The sequence below is a fragment of the Lolium perenne genome, chromosome 2 (assembly GCF_019359855.2).
Source record: "Lolium perenne isolate Kyuss_39 chromosome 2, Kyuss_2.0, whole genome shotgun sequence".
Classification (NCBI taxonomy): Eukaryota; Viridiplantae; Streptophyta; class Magnoliopsida; order Poales; family Poaceae; genus Lolium; species Lolium perenne.
In genome coordinates this window covers 190,669,676-190,686,502 of record NC_067245.2, presented here as the reverse complement: position 1 = coordinate 190,686,502, position 16,827 = coordinate 190,669,676, and the positions used below count along the sequence as shown (strand labels likewise).

General features: G+C 48.0%; 2 protein-coding genes across 2 annotated transcripts; one reads left to right on the top strand and one right to left on the bottom strand.

Annotated features, from left to right (window-relative positions):
• Positions 1–6,334: 6,334 nt before the first annotated feature.
• LOC127306859 (acyl carrier protein 4, chloroplastic) lies at positions 6,335–7,791 on the bottom strand. Its single transcript, XM_051337564.2, has 4 exons — positions 7,628–7,791; positions 7,034–7,120; positions 6,820–6,942; positions 6,335–6,707 (listed from the first exon to the last, which is right to left on the bottom strand). Exons 1-4 carry the CDS (start codon positions 7,694–7,696, stop codon positions 6,573–6,575), a joined length of 414 nt encoding a protein of 137 aa, XP_051193524.1. The 5' UTR covers positions 7,697–7,791; the 3' UTR covers positions 6,335–6,572.
• A 6,758-nt stretch (positions 7,792–14,549) lies between these two features.
• On the top strand, positions 14,550–16,278 carry LOC127310213 (wall-associated receptor kinase 3-like). The gene is made up of 2 exons (XM_071825558.1): positions 14,550–14,639; positions 15,595–16,278. The coding sequence occupies exons 1-2, from the start codon at positions 14,550–14,552 to the stop codon at positions 16,276–16,278; spliced, it is 774 nt and encodes a 257-aa protein (XP_071681659.1).
• The last annotated feature ends 549 nt before the right edge of the window (positions 16,279–16,827 follow it).

The following is a 16,827-nucleotide window of genomic DNA, read 5'->3' as shown; positions in this document are numbered from 1 at the left end:
AACAACAAATAAACGTATACTGCCTAGATCGCAAGATGCGATCTAGGCAGCATGATGCTTACCCGGAAGAAACCCTCAAAACAAGGGGTCGGCGATGCGCCAAGATTGGTTTGTGATGAACGTGATTGTTGTTTATCTCGATAACCCTAGATACATATTTATAGTCCGTAGACTTTCTAACGTGGGAATAATCCCAACCGTGCACGAGCCAAACTCTAACTAACCGACACGTATCCTATCATATTTACAGATACAAGGGCAAACTATCCCAAACTTCGTGTACAAGGCCGGTTCGCGTATTCTTTCATGTATATTCTTCAAGCCCAATCTTGATCGCGGCCCACCTCTGACTCGGTCAAATTCTGGTGATAACAGGTGGTTGGACTTCATATTTAATAATTTCTTAGTTTGCTCGAAAACGGCCTTGGATCAATCACTAGGATTGTACTTGCACATTTATATGGCTTCAACTATCTATGGCTCCTCTCTAGAAGAAACAATAAAAAGACTATCCATGTGCTTCATTAATTGTGACAACCAAACAAATGAAATAACAATTTGCATAAACACTTACTCCCTTGAGTTGAGCTCGACAACCAAGATTTCCATGGTGTTGACAGAGGATGGGAATATTAGTGTAGCTGCGATTGGAGGGCTGGTAGGTTTATGTGGATCATGTTGAGTTTGAGACTTCTACATAATGGCGGTGGGGGGATCTTGGATGCGATGAATAGAGGTTGGTGTTTGGTGTTTGGCAGTAGTGGCATCAGCAAGTTACAAGTGGGGGTGGCAGCATTGGAGGACTTCTTTGGTGGTTCTCTTCAATTATCGAGTCTGGATTTTCAGGGTAAAAACCGAAGGTTTTACCTTCATTGATTGTACAATGATCTTGCTAAAGTCAATATTTGGAGACCTTGAACTTCGTATAGGGTGAAAATCTAAGATCTATTGATCGGTTGTTGATGGTACTTGTACACTATTTCCTTCTTGGAGACGTGACATTTGGCGATTTTCTTTTGTAGTTCGGATGTTGTTTTTAGTGGTGGTTTGGGTGTTGCTGCTGCGAGTGGTTGATCACCATGGTGGGATCTTTTTTTCTTCCTTGTCTTGCACCCATCACCCTTAATGACTTTCCGACATTTTGTTGATATAGAGGCTTGGTGTAACTATTATCTTAGTGGTAATTGTTAGGTAATATGCTTGTTGTATTACCAGGGGGCCAAAGGCCACAATATATAGTACATGTACAGGTGCACAAATGCAGAAAGCCCCCTAACATATGGGGAAACACGTGTGTAAAAAGCATCAACACCGATATGCTTGGTCAGCTCATGCTTGACCGGATCACGTGCAATACTGATAGCACCTGTACTGTTAGACAAAAGTGGAGTGGGTGTCGTAACAGAGACCCCAAAATCTGCAAGCAACCACCGTAACCAAGTCACCTCAGCAATCAACAAAGCCATAGCCCGCAACTCAGCCTCAACACTCGAACGGGAAACTGCGACCTGTTTCTTTGTCTTCCAAGCAACAAGCGAACCACCAAGAAACACACAGTAAGCAGAAAGCGAACGATGATCCGTAGGATCACTCGCCCACGTAGCATCTGAATAGCACTGGAGCTGGAGAGAGCTGGAACGGGGAAAGAAAAGGCGACGAGTGATCGTGCCACGAAGATAACGAAGAACACGGAGGAGATGACTATAGTGAACAGTGGTGGGAGCTGAGACAAACTGACTCAGAATATGAACAGGATAAGAAATATCAGGACGAGTGACAACAAGATAAACAAGACTCCCAACAAGATGATGATAACGGGTGGGATCAGGAAGAGGATCACCATCAGTAGGACGAAGCTTAACATTAAGCTCCATAGGAGTATCGACTGTGCGCTCATCCCCAAGAGCAGCACGAGCAAGAAGATCCTGAATGTACTTTTCCTGAGAGATAGAAAAGCCATCAGAAGTGGAGGAAACCTCAATGCCAAGAAAATAGCGAAGAGGACCAAGATCAGTCATAAGAAACTGATCGCGAAGACGAGCCTTGACGAAGGCAATATACTCAGGATCATCACCAGTAATGATCATATCATCAACATAGAGAAGAAGAAGAGTACGTCCACGAGGAGAAGTGTGAACAAAAAGGGCGGGATCATGAAGACTAGGAGAGAAACCAGCAGCAGTCACCACAGAGGCGAAGCGCTCAAACCAGGCACGAGGGGCCTGTTTGAGACCATAGAGAGAACGCCGAAGACGACAAACCATCCCATCGGGAACATAATACCCAGGAGGAGGCTGCATGTAAACCTCCTCACTCAACTCGCCATTAAGAAAAGCATTCTGAACATCAAGCTGGGAGACAGACCAACGGCGAACAGAAGCAACAGCAAGAAGGGTACGCACAGTAGTCATATGAGCCACAGGGGCAAAAGTCTCATCATAGTCACGGCCGTGCTCCTGCTGAAAGCCACGAGCCACAAGACGCGCTTTATAGCGCTCAAGAGATCCATCAGAGCGAGTCTTAATTTTATAGACCCACTTACACGTGATAGGACGAACACCAGAAGGGGGAGAAACAAGATCCCAAGTGCCAGTGCGCTCAAGCACAGCGATCTCCTCAGCCATGGCAAGCTGCCATTCAGGATGACGCTAGGCATCCCGATAAGAAGTCGGCTCGGAAACGACAGAAAGACCATACTGACTAGGAGAGTAACGAGCTGGAGCACGACGCTGACGAACAGGCCGTGAAGGGGGAAGGTCATCAGCGGAAGACAACTCATCAGAAGAAGAGGAAGAAGGGACAACATCAGAAGGATCCGAAACCGGAGAACGAGGAGTACTAGGTGGACTAGACGGAGGAGAGGATGGCGCTGAAGGGGGCGCATCAGGACTAGGAGGGGGAGGAGATGGGATAGCAGGGGGTGCATCCGGAAAAAGAAGAAAAGAGATATCATCCACCGGGTAAGTACCCGAGGTGGGACGAGGATAGAAAGGACGCGTCTCATCAAACGTGACATCACGAGAGATGCGCATCCGACGACCAACGGGGTCCCAACAGCGATAGCTCTTATGCTCATCACTGTATCCGAGAAAAACACACTCAACAGACTGAGCGGTCAGCTTGGTGCGATCGCGAGGAGGGAGAAGAACATAGCAAACGCAACCAAATAAACGAAGTGTCGAGTAATCTGGAGAGCAACCAGAAAGACGCTCGAGAGGAATGCCACCTTGAAGGGCAGCAGAAGGCTGAATGTTAATGAGGTAAGTTGACGTAGCGACAGCCTCAGCCCAGAAATGCGGCGGAAGAGAGGAAGCAATCATCATAGCACGGGTAGTCTCAAGAATATGACGATGCTTACGCTCGGCGACACCATTTTGAGCATGGGCGCCGGGACACGAGAACTGGGCAAGGGTGCCCTGCTCAGCAAGAACACCACGAAGGTGCTGGGATATATACTCGCCTGCAGAGTCAGCACGAAACACACGAATAGGCGTGGAATACTGAGTACGAACCATGGCTGCAAAACACTGATAAATAGAAAGCACCTCACTGCGAGAGTGCATAAGAAACAACCTGGTGTATCACGAAAAATCATCAATAAACAAAATATAGTATCGATGACCCCCTTTCCAACATCCGAATGAACTAAATCAAAAGGTCGCTGAGATACAGACGTACTAGTAGGATAGGGAAGCTGAATCTGTTTGCCTAGCCTACAACCCTGACACGAATGCAAAGACACATCTCCTGAGACAGACCCCAGAAGACCACGACGAACCAATGACGATAAACGGGAGCCACAGAGGTGACCCAGCCGATGATGCCACTGCTGAAAAGATCCAGTGACAGAAGCAGCAACCGCAGGAGAACTGGCAGATGAAGTGGCAGTAGAAGGAACGCGAAGCCAGTCTAACTCCCAGAGCCCCGGGGACTCAAGGCTGCGAGGGCCAGCTCCAACCAGGGCCTGTGTACGGAGGTCCTGAACAGCACAAGAATCAGCGTCAAGAATGACGCGACAACCAGAATCAGTAAGCTGACTAACGGAAAACAAGTTCATCTTAAGACTAGGAACATGGGAAACATCAGGAACAGAGAAAGAGGTAGTAGAAAGGGTGCCTCGACTGGAAACAGGGAGAGAAGTACCATCAGCCGTGATAACACGAACAGGAGAAACAAGAGAGCGAAGAGCAGAAAGAATAGAAGACGCAGAGGTCATATGAAAAGAAGCTCCAGAATCCAGATACCACGGGGATGACGTACCTGACTGTGTGGAAGGTGGTGGTCGCGCGGTGCCAGAAGAGCCAGGCACAGAACCAGCAGTACCCGTCGAGGAAGAGCATGTACCAGCGAGTAGACCACGAAGACCACGGATAATGTCCTGATCAGAGAGCGCAACAGCAGAAGATCCTGAAGAACCAGCCTGACGACGAGTAAGATGCGGCGGGCGTAAGCTGGGATCCCTCTGCCAGCATGTAGAGATAGTGTGGCCAGGCCTACCACAGTAGGTGCAAGGAGGTGATGTCGAACTACGAGGCTGCTGGGGCTGACGCTGACCCTGGAATGGAGGAGTAGGAAGTATCGGCTGTGCCGGAGGCCGCAACGAAGCCGGCGGCGTAGGAGGTCCACGAGCAGACGGCACAGAAGGGCCACGAGCAGCAAGAACAGAGGGAACCTCAAGAAGACCAGCACCACGAAGACGAGTCTCCTCAGCACGAAGCTCAGCAAGGACCTCAGAGAGCGGAACACGACCACGGGCAAGCAGCTGGGCCCGGCGCAGCTCAAACTCCTTACGGAGCCGCGACAAGAACTCAAAAACGCGCTGAAACTCCAGATCCGCGCGCACAGTTAGACAGCAGGGACAGGTGGCACACACAGCTGTACGGAGAGAATCAAGCTGACGCCAAATAGCAGCACTCTGAGTGTAGAACTCATCAATAGTAGAATCACCCTGCTGAAGGGCATGCTCCTGGCGGACCACAGACAGATAGAGAGCATCCCCAGACGGCTGATAGCGCTGACGAAGAAAAGCCCACTGAGCAGCAGCGGTGGGAAGACTCATAAACTCAGCAGCATACTGAGGCAGAACACTGGAGGTGAGAACAGCAGCAGCACGCGCATCCTCATCTATCCACTGAGTGTACTCAGTCAGATCCAGCCGGTAAGTCGCAACGGCAGTAGAGTGGTCCTGGACCTTCCGGTCATAATCAGCCAAAGCAGTGTCATCAGCACTCTTGGTTGCATCCTTATCCGCCTGAGTAGCATCAGGGGCAAGGGCAACAGGTGGCGGTGCAACAGGCACCGTAGGAGCAACGGGGCGCGGCGGACAGGAGACCTCGCCAGAAAGCACACCCCAAAGACGAAGATCGCGCATGTGAACGCGCATAAAGGCAGCGAAATCTGGATAATTCGCGCCATCGAAGATCACCGGGCAGCGAGGGATCGCAACATAGCCCGAAGAAGACATAGCACTTTTTTTTTTGCTCTTTTTTTTTGCTCTTTTTTTTTCTCTTTGTTTTTTTTTTATGATCGAAGGCAAACTAGACGAGATCAGAAGAAACGGGACTGGAAACCGTCGAGCCGAAGATGCTGGGCCGATCGGGCGCTTGAGAGCGGGGCGGGCACAGGGGAGAATCGAAGCGGGGTGGCGCTGAATCGAAGCAATCGGCACAGGGGAATCGGCCGGCGGCGTGGGGAATCGGCCGGCGGCACAGGGGAAGAATCGGCACAGGGGAATCGAGGGGAATCGGCGCGGGGCGGGCTCGGCCTTCCAGCGCCGCAGCCAGATGGAGGAACGGGCGGGCGGGCGGCAGAATCAATCTCCAGGCGCCGAGCGGAGCGGAAGAGGAGGTCCACGTCGGGGCTCTGGGCGTCGGGCCAAGATCAGCCAAGAGGAGAAGAAGATCCGGCGCGGGCCGGCACAGAGAAGTAGCGGAGAGACGACGGACAAGCAACGTCGGGAAAAATTAGAGAACCGATTTCGGCTCTGATACCATGTTAGCCAATATGCTTGTTGTATTACCAGGGGGCCAAAGGCCACAATATATAGTACATGTACAGGTGCACAAATGCAGAAAGCCCCCTAACATATGGGGAAACTAGAATAGACAAATATATACATCTAACAGTAATAATATAATTTCTTTGTCAAAAAGTGTATTTCAACCAGTTAGAGGATTGAATTGCTGAACCATGATATTAACCTGGTCGATCGATTGCCGGGAGTATTTGAATTTTGTGACCCGGTATGTAGGTGAATCGTGTGTGAATGCTGCAAGAAACGCTTTTTTCATGGCACCCGAGCCATATATATCCCCGATTGCATGTACGCAAAGAATAGAACAAACAAAGTTCCGCAGCAACAACAAAATAATTCCGAGTTCATAGCCATGTTTCAGGCCTAACAAAACTGTTCAAACCGCACGCACACCACACCGAGCCGACGCAACTAAGAAACAGCAAATGATATCGATCCCAATGAGCAACGATCTGCTAGACTGGCGAAGGGAAAGAAAGAGAAGAATCGCTTGGCAAAATTCCATATAGGAGGCCAAACGCAGCAAGAGCAAGACTGTTCAGGCGGCCTTCCCCTCGTCGCCGACCAGCTTGTCGATGAGGTCAGCTGCCTCCTGGATGGTGGTGATGCTCTGCGCGTTGTCCTCCTCCACTGTGATCTTGAACTCCTCCTCCAGCGCCATCACGATCTCGACCTGAAAACCAACCAAGCGCGACAGAGAAAACAAGGTTGAGAAAACACGCGAGATCGCTGGTGCCAAACCCAAACGACGCTGAGGGGAACATGAGAAATGGCGACGCGCGCACCGTGTCGAGGGAATCGGCGCCCAGGTCGGTGAACTTGGAGTCCGCCGTCAGGTTGGCGTCGTCTTTGAGGGCCAGCTGCTGCTTGACGATATCCATCACCTTGGTCACCATCTCCGGCTTGGCCTGTGACGTTCAGATAAGATAGACGACCAGCGCGCGGTTAGGCTAACTAATGTTACAGTAGCAGCATGCCAAACTATGCATATAGGCCTACCGCGCACAAGACACGGAGGCGAAGGGATCTTCTCGACGTCGTCCTCGTCCCCATGGAGATAAGGTTCTGGCCTGAAATTCTGCCTCCCTGCAGGTTCAGTCAAATGGGAGAAGAAAACCAGAGCGAGAGTCAGAACTCATTTCCGGGCCACTGCCACAATGAACTTGCATAAATACCAAAATGTGTAGAAAAGACACTTGCCGATGACCTGTAGGAAAATTAATATCATCGTATTTTATTTTATTTTATTTTACTTTGAGACAAGCTCATTCTATTTGTGATATTAATAGGAACCGATATTTTTCGGTTACTTAAACAGAAGAACACTACATTCTTTCCTTATCTAGCTGAACTACTAAGTATTCCTAACCCCTAAGTCGATTATTGGCTCACGTAAGAGCAGACCACAAGAACCTCACGAAAGTGAAAGTACTCGCAGCATATGTAAAAATAATCAAAACAAACTCACGGCATCAAGGAGCAGGCTAAAATACTGCACAAAGAACACAAGAACAGCTGAACAGAGACAATACTGTTTCATAGCTTTGGTAGGTACTGTACTATCATGAGCACAAGACCGCGGCCGCCATTTACCTTCCAACTCAAGGCGGGCGCCGCCGTGCGACCGAACTTGGCGGAGATGGCAGACGATGGAGTAGCCATTGGAGCTGCTGCACTTAGCTCAATCAACTGGACCGAAATGGAGAGATGTAGGCAGAGTAGAGACACAGGGTGTGGCTGTGTAGATGGACTAGATGTCTAGATGAGAACCGGGGCACTCTGAAGTGGCACAATCGATTCTAGCCACCCGCTCCAGTTTACCCCTCCCGGTCCAAGTCCTATCTGCGTGTGGTGGCCTGTCCGACGAGCCAGCGTGGCGCTTTCATATCTCCTCTGTATACTACTTGAATAACACTTCCGCTCCGGTGCTCCTCCCCTGGAAATTTTTTAGGCCCATCAAACACAATAACAATGAAGATCTTATCATACATGTTCATAAGCGAGGGCACGATTGTTATTTTAGTGTAGGTGCACCGTCCGTACAACCCTATATAGGCCTGTATGGCCCGTGTTTTTGTGTACCTTGTTTTTGTACGTATCTACATTCTACAGTCATGTGCGTGTGCAAAAATAGAAAGATCCTATAAAGATCTTGCTCACGTGACCTTTTTTTCTACGCGACGTACACATATATACCGTATCAACATAGACTGATATACATTGGTTGGACATGGGTTTCGACGGACCCAACATAGGAAAAACAATCCAACTATCAGTCTTCAAATTTATTAGGGGGGAGCACCGGAGCAACCCTCCTTGAATAATCAAAACTCGCGTTACTACGTCCCCTTCTCGTTCTCTTTTTCTTTTACACGAAACATAGAAATAGCATAGATGTAGACGGTCACATATACATAGAGACATGCTCATCTCTATGAATGCACGTATATGAATGCATTATGCATGTGTGTAACTATGAGCTGTTTTCGAGAGACTGAGTTCAAAAACCAATTCGATGAGTGTTGAGATCGACGAAATCACTATAAGAGCCTCGCTATCGATAGAAATTCCACTGACTAATATTCTGCTTTTATGAACATCAAAGTGTTAAGTTGTTTCAATTTTAGTTGGCTAAGGCTGACACTGCCCTACTAATGATCCAACTACAGGTTGGTTCTCTCTTCTCACTCTCTCTATGTGTTTTCTCTATAACCATAAAGAGTGTATGTTTGCATAATAAAAATATGTGTTTAATAATAATATATTACAATTAAACTATGGTGGATGGCTGTGGTGGCGTTACACGGGGAATCTCACCTATAATCACAAATTATATCAGAACTATCTATGAGATTATTGGCAAGGCATAAAATTTAATGAGATAGCGGATATTTAGATCCAACTACCACCGTATTATTTCTTATATGTTGTATCTTTCCACGATATTTTTTCACAACACCCCTGTCTTTCCAGGATATTTCATACCTTCTTTTAAATCCAAGACATTTTCTTTTTCCTAGGTCATTCATACAGTTCCCGATTTTATTCATGGTTCATAGAATCATAGAAGTTTCTTACCAATTTTAATCCAGATTAATACGAGATGCTCACGATTAAGAGTAGTTAATTATCAAACTCTGCAGATCCAAGCAAATTTCATACAAGAAATATAAAGATATCAGTTCCATACGTGTGTCAGGTATCAAACATAGATCAATGGAGCTGTTTATTTATTTAGTTTTCATGGTAATTACATGAAAGCAAATTGTATCATAAATATAGGAACACATTGCTTTCATATAATGTATCATCAAACATACTTATACACAAATTCATAGAAGAATCATTCAAAAGTTCACAGAAGTTCATACACAAATTCACAAAAGTTACATAGGAGTTATCTATGTTTCATCACCATAGGAAGTATCACCAGGTGCATGCAAGGAAGATTTACATAGGATTCAACATGAGATGCATAGAAGATTCTTACCCAATGCATCTGCACATATAAACAAATAAACCAAAAAATAAAAGGAACACACAAGAGAGAGAGGACTTTCAGAGAAGGTGTATCTAGACTGTCTATACTGCATCAAGATACGTGCAAGTTTTTTCCTATCAAAACACTTCTAATTTTTGTATCTCTCACATCACACAATATTTGAACTTGAAATTTTGTAGAACACTTAAAAATAAAAACTAGAATGTGGGAAAAATATTTCAATTTTTTATGCCATTATGTATATATATATATATTAAGAATTTATTTAGAATTTTAAAATAGTTTGAAATTAAATTGCAAAAAAACAAATTGTAACAAATTTTTCCCATTATACTTTTTTATTTTTGAGTGACTTGCAAAAAAATCTCGAAATATTATATAGTTTGAGAGATACAATAATGAAAAAGTCAAGAAAAGAAAAGGTGCGCTCCGCGCACATGCTCCAATCAAGATTTCCCAACACACAACGAGAACATCTCCACTGGCGCGTTCCAAATAGTCGCCGGCAGCCCGACACTGTCGTATGGGGTAGGGGGGGGGGAGGGGGGGTCGGCACAACATCCTTCATTTGGGGGAGCTGCTTCCACACCGGCGCCCCGCCCCCCGCCCCCATCCACCCACCCACCCATACGACAGGCCTGATAGATGATTTAAATTAAAAACTCAAATAAAAGCATTGAAATTCGAATAAGTTTTCGGATTTAAACTTTTTACAACACACGGCCACCAAATTCGAATAGGTTTTTGAATATGAAGTTTGGGCCAACATACGGCCACCGAATCGTCGTTGTCGTCGTCGTGGTCACGCCTGTGTCGATGTCGATCAGCTCCTCCTGGACCTCCTCCTCACCTTCGTCCTCGTCGGCCTCTTCTTCATACTCGTCGACGGGGGGTTCGTAGACGTGGCCATCGCATATGAAGCCGGTGAGGATCTCGTACCCGGCGACAATCTATGCAACAAGTTAGCTACTTTGAGTCGCTGGCGGTGTCTACAATGCACATAACACATAAAAAGAAAGGAAACTCACCTCGTCGTCGCCCATGGACACGCCGGACGCGCTGCCGAACACCTGGTGGGCGCTCCTGCTCTCATCGGCGAAGAGGTGGCGGGGAAGGCTGGTGCCGTCTATCACATGGTCATCGGTGCTTCCCGGGTGCGTAGGTCAGGCGACAAGTTCAGGTCCATGCCCAAGCGAAAGGGGTTGCTGCCCCTCGGCGCTGAATCCGGCGAGAACGACGCGTTGGGGTCGAAGGTGATCATGTCGCTATCCTCCCACTCGAGGGAGTAGCGGGCGCGGCCGTCCATCTACGACAGCCACATCTACGAGAGCGATAGCCCCTCCGCGTAGTACCTGCCTAGTACCCCGACGACGAGGGTGAGCTCGAGAAGTTGCGGCCGGCGGGCTTCTGGCTCCCTTCGGGCTGGCCGCCCAAGCTGAAGCACACTTCGGCGGCAGACGACGCTTTCGCGGCTTCAAGAGCAGCGAGGCGGCGCCTTCTGCGGTCGGCCGTCGCAAAGGAGCAGCGGTGTTTCTCATCCTCCCACGCCTCCTGCGACATGTTCGTCGGCTTCTCCTTCGGTGCCACGATGCTCGGCTTCGGCGGTGCCTTCGTACGCGCCTTCGTTGCCTTCGCCGGAGCCTTTCTCTTCGGTGGCATGGCGGCAGCGAGGGTTTTTCGGGTTGGAGCCTGGATGGGAGATGGAGCGGCGGGCGGGACAAAATAAGCAGCGGGGGGATGGGGTATTGGTGGAAAAGATGTATATTTTTGGGATGTGTGGCTAACAAGTGGCTCCCACACCCAAAAAAATCCGTACCGCCAGGCGCCGGCGTGCCCGATTCGTGCCCTTCGCGAAGGGGCCGGCACGGGGTTGCCGATGTAGGATAACGTTGCATAGAAAAAAAAATTCCTACGGCGAACACGCAATCCAAGCCAAGATGCAATCTAGAAGACGGTAGCAACGAGGGGGTATCGAGTCTCACCCTTGAAGAGATTCCAAAGCCTACAAGATGAGGCTCTTGTTGCTGCGGTAGACGATCACTTGCCGCTTGCAAAAGCGCGTAGAAGATCTTGATCACGATCGGTTCCGGCGCCACGAACGGGCAGCACCTCCGTACTCGGTCACACGTTCGGTTGTTGATGAAGACGACGTCCACCTCCCCGTTCCAGCGGGCAGCGGAAGTAGTAGCTCCTCTTGAATCCGACAGCACGACGGCGTGGTGTCGGTGGCGGTGAAGAAGTCCGGCGGAGCTTCGCTAAGCTACGCGGGAGATATGGAGGAGAGGGGGGCGGCTAGGGTTTGGGAGGGGGTGGCCGGCCACTTCAATGGGGTGGCCAGCTTGTGGTCTTAGGGTGGCCGGCCCCCTCCCTTGGCCCCTCATTATATAGGTGGATCCCCAAGTGTTGGTGTCCAAGTCTTCGAATAAGACCCGAACCAAAAACCTTCCATAAGAGGGGAAACCTAGCCCAACTAGGACTCCCACCAAAAGGTGGGATTTCCACCTCCCATGTGGGGGGTGGCCGGCCCCCTAAGGGGGAGTCCACTTGGGACTCCTCCCCACCTAGGGCTGGCCGGCCATGGAGGTGGAGTCCCATGTGGACTCCACCTTCCTTGGTGGTTTCTTCTGGACTTTTCTAGAACCTTCTAGAACCTTCCATAGAACCTTCCGCGACATTTTAATTCACATAAAATGACATCCTATATATGAATCTTATTCTCCGGACCATTCCGGAACTCCTCGTGATGTCCGGGATCTCATCCGGGACTCCGAACAAATATTCGAACTCCATTCCATATTCAAGTACTACCATTTCAACATCCAACTTTAAGTGTGTCACCCTACGGTTCGTGAACTATGCGGACATGGTTGAGTACTCACTTCGACCAATAACCAATAGCGGGATCTGGAGATCCATAATGGCTCCCACATATTCAACGATGACTTTAGTGATCGAATGAACCATTCACATACATTACCAATTCCCTTTGTCTCGCGATATTTTACTTGTCCGAGGTTTGATCTTCGGTATCACTTTATACCTTGTTCAACCTCGTCTCCTGACAAGTACTCTTTACTCGTACCGTGGTATGTGGTCTCTTATGAACTCATTCATATGCTTGCAAGACATTAGACGACATTCCACCGAGAGGGCCCAGAGTATATCTATCCGTCATCGGGATGGACAAATCCCACTGTTGATCCATATGCCTCAACTCATACTTTCCGGATACTTAATCCCACCTTTATAGCCACCCATTTACGCAGTGGTGTTTGGTGTAATCAAAGTACCTTTCCGGTATAAGTGATTTACATGATCTCATGGTCATAAGGACTAGGTAACTATGTATCGAAAGCTTATAGCAAATAACTTAATGACGAGATCTTATGCTACGCTTAATTGGGTGTGTCCATTACATCATTCATACAATGACATAACCTTGTTATTAATAACATCCAATGTTCATGATTATGAAACTAATCATCCATTAATCAACAAGCTAGTTTAAGAGGCATACTAGGGACTTCTTGTTTGTCTACATATCACACATGTACTAATGTTTCGGTTAATACAATTCTAGCATGATATATAAACATTTATCATAAACATAAAGATATAAATAATAACCACTTTATTATTGCCTCTAGGGCATATCTCCTTCAGCCGACGCTTCTATTGGGCTCGAAAAGGCGCTCACACTTTTTGTGGCATGCTGGTGTGAGCTCATTTTCGCTGACAACCCCCAAAACGCTATCAAGGCTGCTATATGGCGCGCCGGTGGAGATGCTTTGAAGGGACATTGTATCCGGGACCTAAATGTTGAGATCAATTGTTGTCTCCAACATCTCAGACCTCTGGAGCTCGATGAGGAGGTTGGCGTTGATTGACTTTTCTCCTCCCTTCTCAACCATGTGGGGCCCAAGCTCAGGGCCCTTCCTCAGCCGCGCTGGCAGTCGAAGGGGCTAAGAGCAACTCTAACAGAGCCCGTAAATGTTGCCAGAATTGAATTTTTCCGGTGGATTTACGGGTTCCGGCCGAAAGCCGCAATGACTAGAACCTAAATCGGCGGTCGGGCCGAAAAGTTTCTCGGGGGCCGCGAAACTATGTGCGCGGCCCCTATTTAACCACGTCGAAGAGGGGATTCGGTTCTGAAACCCTACTCCCATCTGCCGCATCCGCTCCTCCGCCGCGAAAAACCCTTGCACTCCAGCGAGGAATTCCGGCCGCTCCCTCACGATCTCTGCTCCGCCACAACCTCCCCTACGTTCCCCATGGCGCGCGCACGAAGATGCGGTAGGGGAGGCGGCCGTATCGGCGGCGGAGGCTCGCCGCCTTGTCCGCCGGTTTTGCGCTCGGAGGCGAAGCGCGTGAAGTGGATGCGCTCCGAGGGAGCGCGCAAGCTAGCGGCACGTGGGTGTCCATGCATGTCGACACGCAATGGGGACGGCGAGCCCCCGTCCGGCGGCTCGTGCAGCCCGCCGCTTCTGCCGCGCCCCGACAACAGCGAAGACGAGTACGACGGGTCGGCGCTTCCCCTCACCAGCGGGAACTACGCGGACGAAGCGATGGTGATCGAGCTCGCCGCATTCATCGTCGCCTAGGCGTCTTCCGTCCCGCGTAGCCATCTGACGTCGCGCGTAGAGGCCCCGGTGACTATCCCAGGGCCAAATTTTGGTCAAATTAGGCGCGCGGCATAGGATTAGTAGTTATTTTTGCTGTTAAATGTAAATTATGTTTGAATGTAGCTCGATTGGAGCATCGAACTCGTTGCATTTTGCATGTTCATTGATCCAGATTTCCCGCGATGTTTGATTTTTTTAGATCGTCTTTTCGGTTTCTATTCTGCGCCTCGACTAAAATCATCGAAACTGTAAAATTCGGGAGACTGAACTCGCCGTTTTCAGTTTCGGCGAGTTCAGTCTCCCGAATTTTACAGTTTCGAAGTCACTGCTAGAGATGCTCTAAGATCGACAGGGATGGATCTCTCTTCACAATGGCCATTGCCTCCTACCCATGGACAAGCTCGGTCATGACCTAGTTGTGGAGGAGCTGCAGATGGCCCTATCTTGTCCAAACCAAGCCTACGGGGCGACAGCGGATGAGGTGGGCTCGAGCTCTCGGCGGAGGACCAAGGTTGACGGGGGTGGTGCCTCTCCTCCGTACAATCATCGCCACCTTGCCGCGGTTTAAGGAGGAGAGGGGGCGGCCAGAACCTTGTCATGGTCGATCTTATGGAAATTTTAACTACATTGTTTATATGTTTCCTCTCGCGTTACTTATTGTTGCAGATGTTGACGAGTGCAACATACCAGGCACATGTAATGGGACTTTCCATAACACTATAGGAAGTCATTATTGCACTGAGTGTCCTAGAAAAACAGTGTATGACCCTTCAACAAAGAAGTGCACATCAACCAAAGAACAAAATTTGGTCCTAGGTGGGTTCTACAGTACAATCAATTCTACCTGATGAACTATATAAAATTCTGGCCAATAATAGCACGCATAAACAATACATGTATCGTCATTGGGATTAGCGTTGGTTTCGGAATTCTACTTTTCATCTTGATTGCAATATTTTTCATCCATCGGTGGAAAAAGGACATCCAAAAGAAATTACGAAGAAAGCATTTTCGGCAGAACCAAGGCCTACTCCTCGAACAATTGATAGCATCGGATGAAAATGCTAGTGACAACACCAAGATTTTCTCACTGTTAGAGTTAGAAAAGGCAACAAATAACTTTGATCCCACCCGTATTGTTGGTCGTGGAGGGCATGGCATGGTTTACAGAGGCATCTTATCTGACCAACGGGTAGTAGCCATCAAAAATTCTAAAGTCATTGAGAAAGTTGAGATTAGTCAGTTCATCAATGAGGTTGTTGTCCTCTCACAAATAAATCACCGAAATATCGTGAAACTCTTCGGATGTTGTCTTGAAACCGAAGTCCCATTTCTAGTATATGACTTCATCTCCAATGGTTCATTATTTGGAATTTGTGTCAGTGCCACTAGAAGCTTTGTCTTGTTATGGGATGATTGTTTGAGAATTGCTGCAGAAGCTGTTGGAGCACTATTATCTCCACTCGGCTGCTTCAATATCAATATTTCATCGTGATGTCAAGTCCAGCAACATACTCTTGGATGAAAATTACACTGCAAAAATATCAGATTTTGGTGCTTCAAGGTTGATTCCTATTGACCAAACCGACGTCGTCACAAATATACAAGGTACATTTGGATACTTAGATCCGGAGTATTACCACACGGGCAAGTTAAATGAGAAGAGTGATGTCTATAGCTTTGGTGTAGTACTTGTAGAGTTGTTGCTCAGGAAGGAACCTATTTTTACAAGCGACTCCGGGCTAAAGCAAAACTTATCCAACTATTTCCTATGGGAGATGAGGGAGAAACCCCTTGCACAAATTGTTGCTGATCAAGTTCTCGAGGATGTTGCCGTTCTTGCTGAGGCTTGCTTGCGACTACGAGGCGAAAAGAGGCCTACTATGAAACAAGTGGAGGTGAAACTGCAGCATGTCCGATCCAAAAGGTTGAGATCATCTCAGGTTGCTATGACAAATGAAAACGTGCAGGACTTGCTAAGTGGACAGCGCCAAGTCACCCGCCCGTTGTTGGGTGCACAAAGTGGTATAGTGGATAGAGCTAATTTACCTTCTCAAAGGAGCCTAAATTGCTACAACTTGGAGCATGAGTTCATGGCATCCGCGACTTTGCCACGCTAGATCATTGGATTCTCATTATTGATATTCGGTTGTTTGTTTTTCTCGTTACAGTGTGCACTCGGTAAGGGGCGGCTTTTACTCTTGAATTGGTATGTGCCAATTTTCTTTGCATCTCCAGAATGTTACAATATGCTACTGATCATTGGATCTCACGAATGGGCTTTGTAATTTTGCATCTCATTAATGTTGAAATATGCTACTCGTCCACCTTTGTTTTTCGATAAAGGGAATATATTAATATCAAGAAGATATCAATTACACCCAGCCTCCGCAACAACGCACCACCCTAATGGTACTACCGATGCACACAGCCAAAAACAAGAAAAGAAAACTAAGAAACAAAAGTCCCGCTACAGTATCTTGGGCCTAACAACAACAATACATCCACCGCCAAGACAACACCTGAATTACAGACTCTCCAAAAACGACGCCTCCAAGAAGGGAACAGTGCTCAAACACCGTCGTCGCTCGATCAAAGATCTTAGGTTTTCACCCTGAAGATAGTCCCCGCTCTCAAAACAATGCCTTCGCCAAGGACATTGCCAGGCA

What these genes read in the sequence shown, in the direction of transcription:
- LOC127306859 (XM_051337564.2), bottom strand. Translation starts at nt 7,696, where the DNA reads ATGGCTACTCCATCGTCTGCCATCTCCGCCAAGTTCGGTCGCACGGCG. An exon ending in CGCCCGCCTTGAGTTGGAAG is followed by an intron (nt 7,121 to 7,627) that starts GTAAATGGCGGC and finishes CTGAACCTGCAG; the next exon opens with GGAGGCAGAATTTCAGGCCA. An exon ending in GCCTCCGTGTCTTGTGCGCG is followed by an intron (nt 6,943 to 7,033) that starts GTAGGCCTATAT and finishes TGAACGTCACAG; the next exon opens with GCCAAGCCGGAGATGGTGAC.
- LOC127310213 (XM_071825558.1), top strand. Translation starts at nt 14,550, where the DNA reads ATGGACAAGCTCGGTCATGACCTAGTTGTGGAGGAGCTGCAGATGGCC. An exon ending in ACGGGGCGACAGCGGATGAG is followed by an intron (nt 14,640 to 15,594) that starts GTGGGCTCGAGC and finishes GAATTGCTGCAG; the next exon opens with AAGCTGTTGGAGCACTATTA.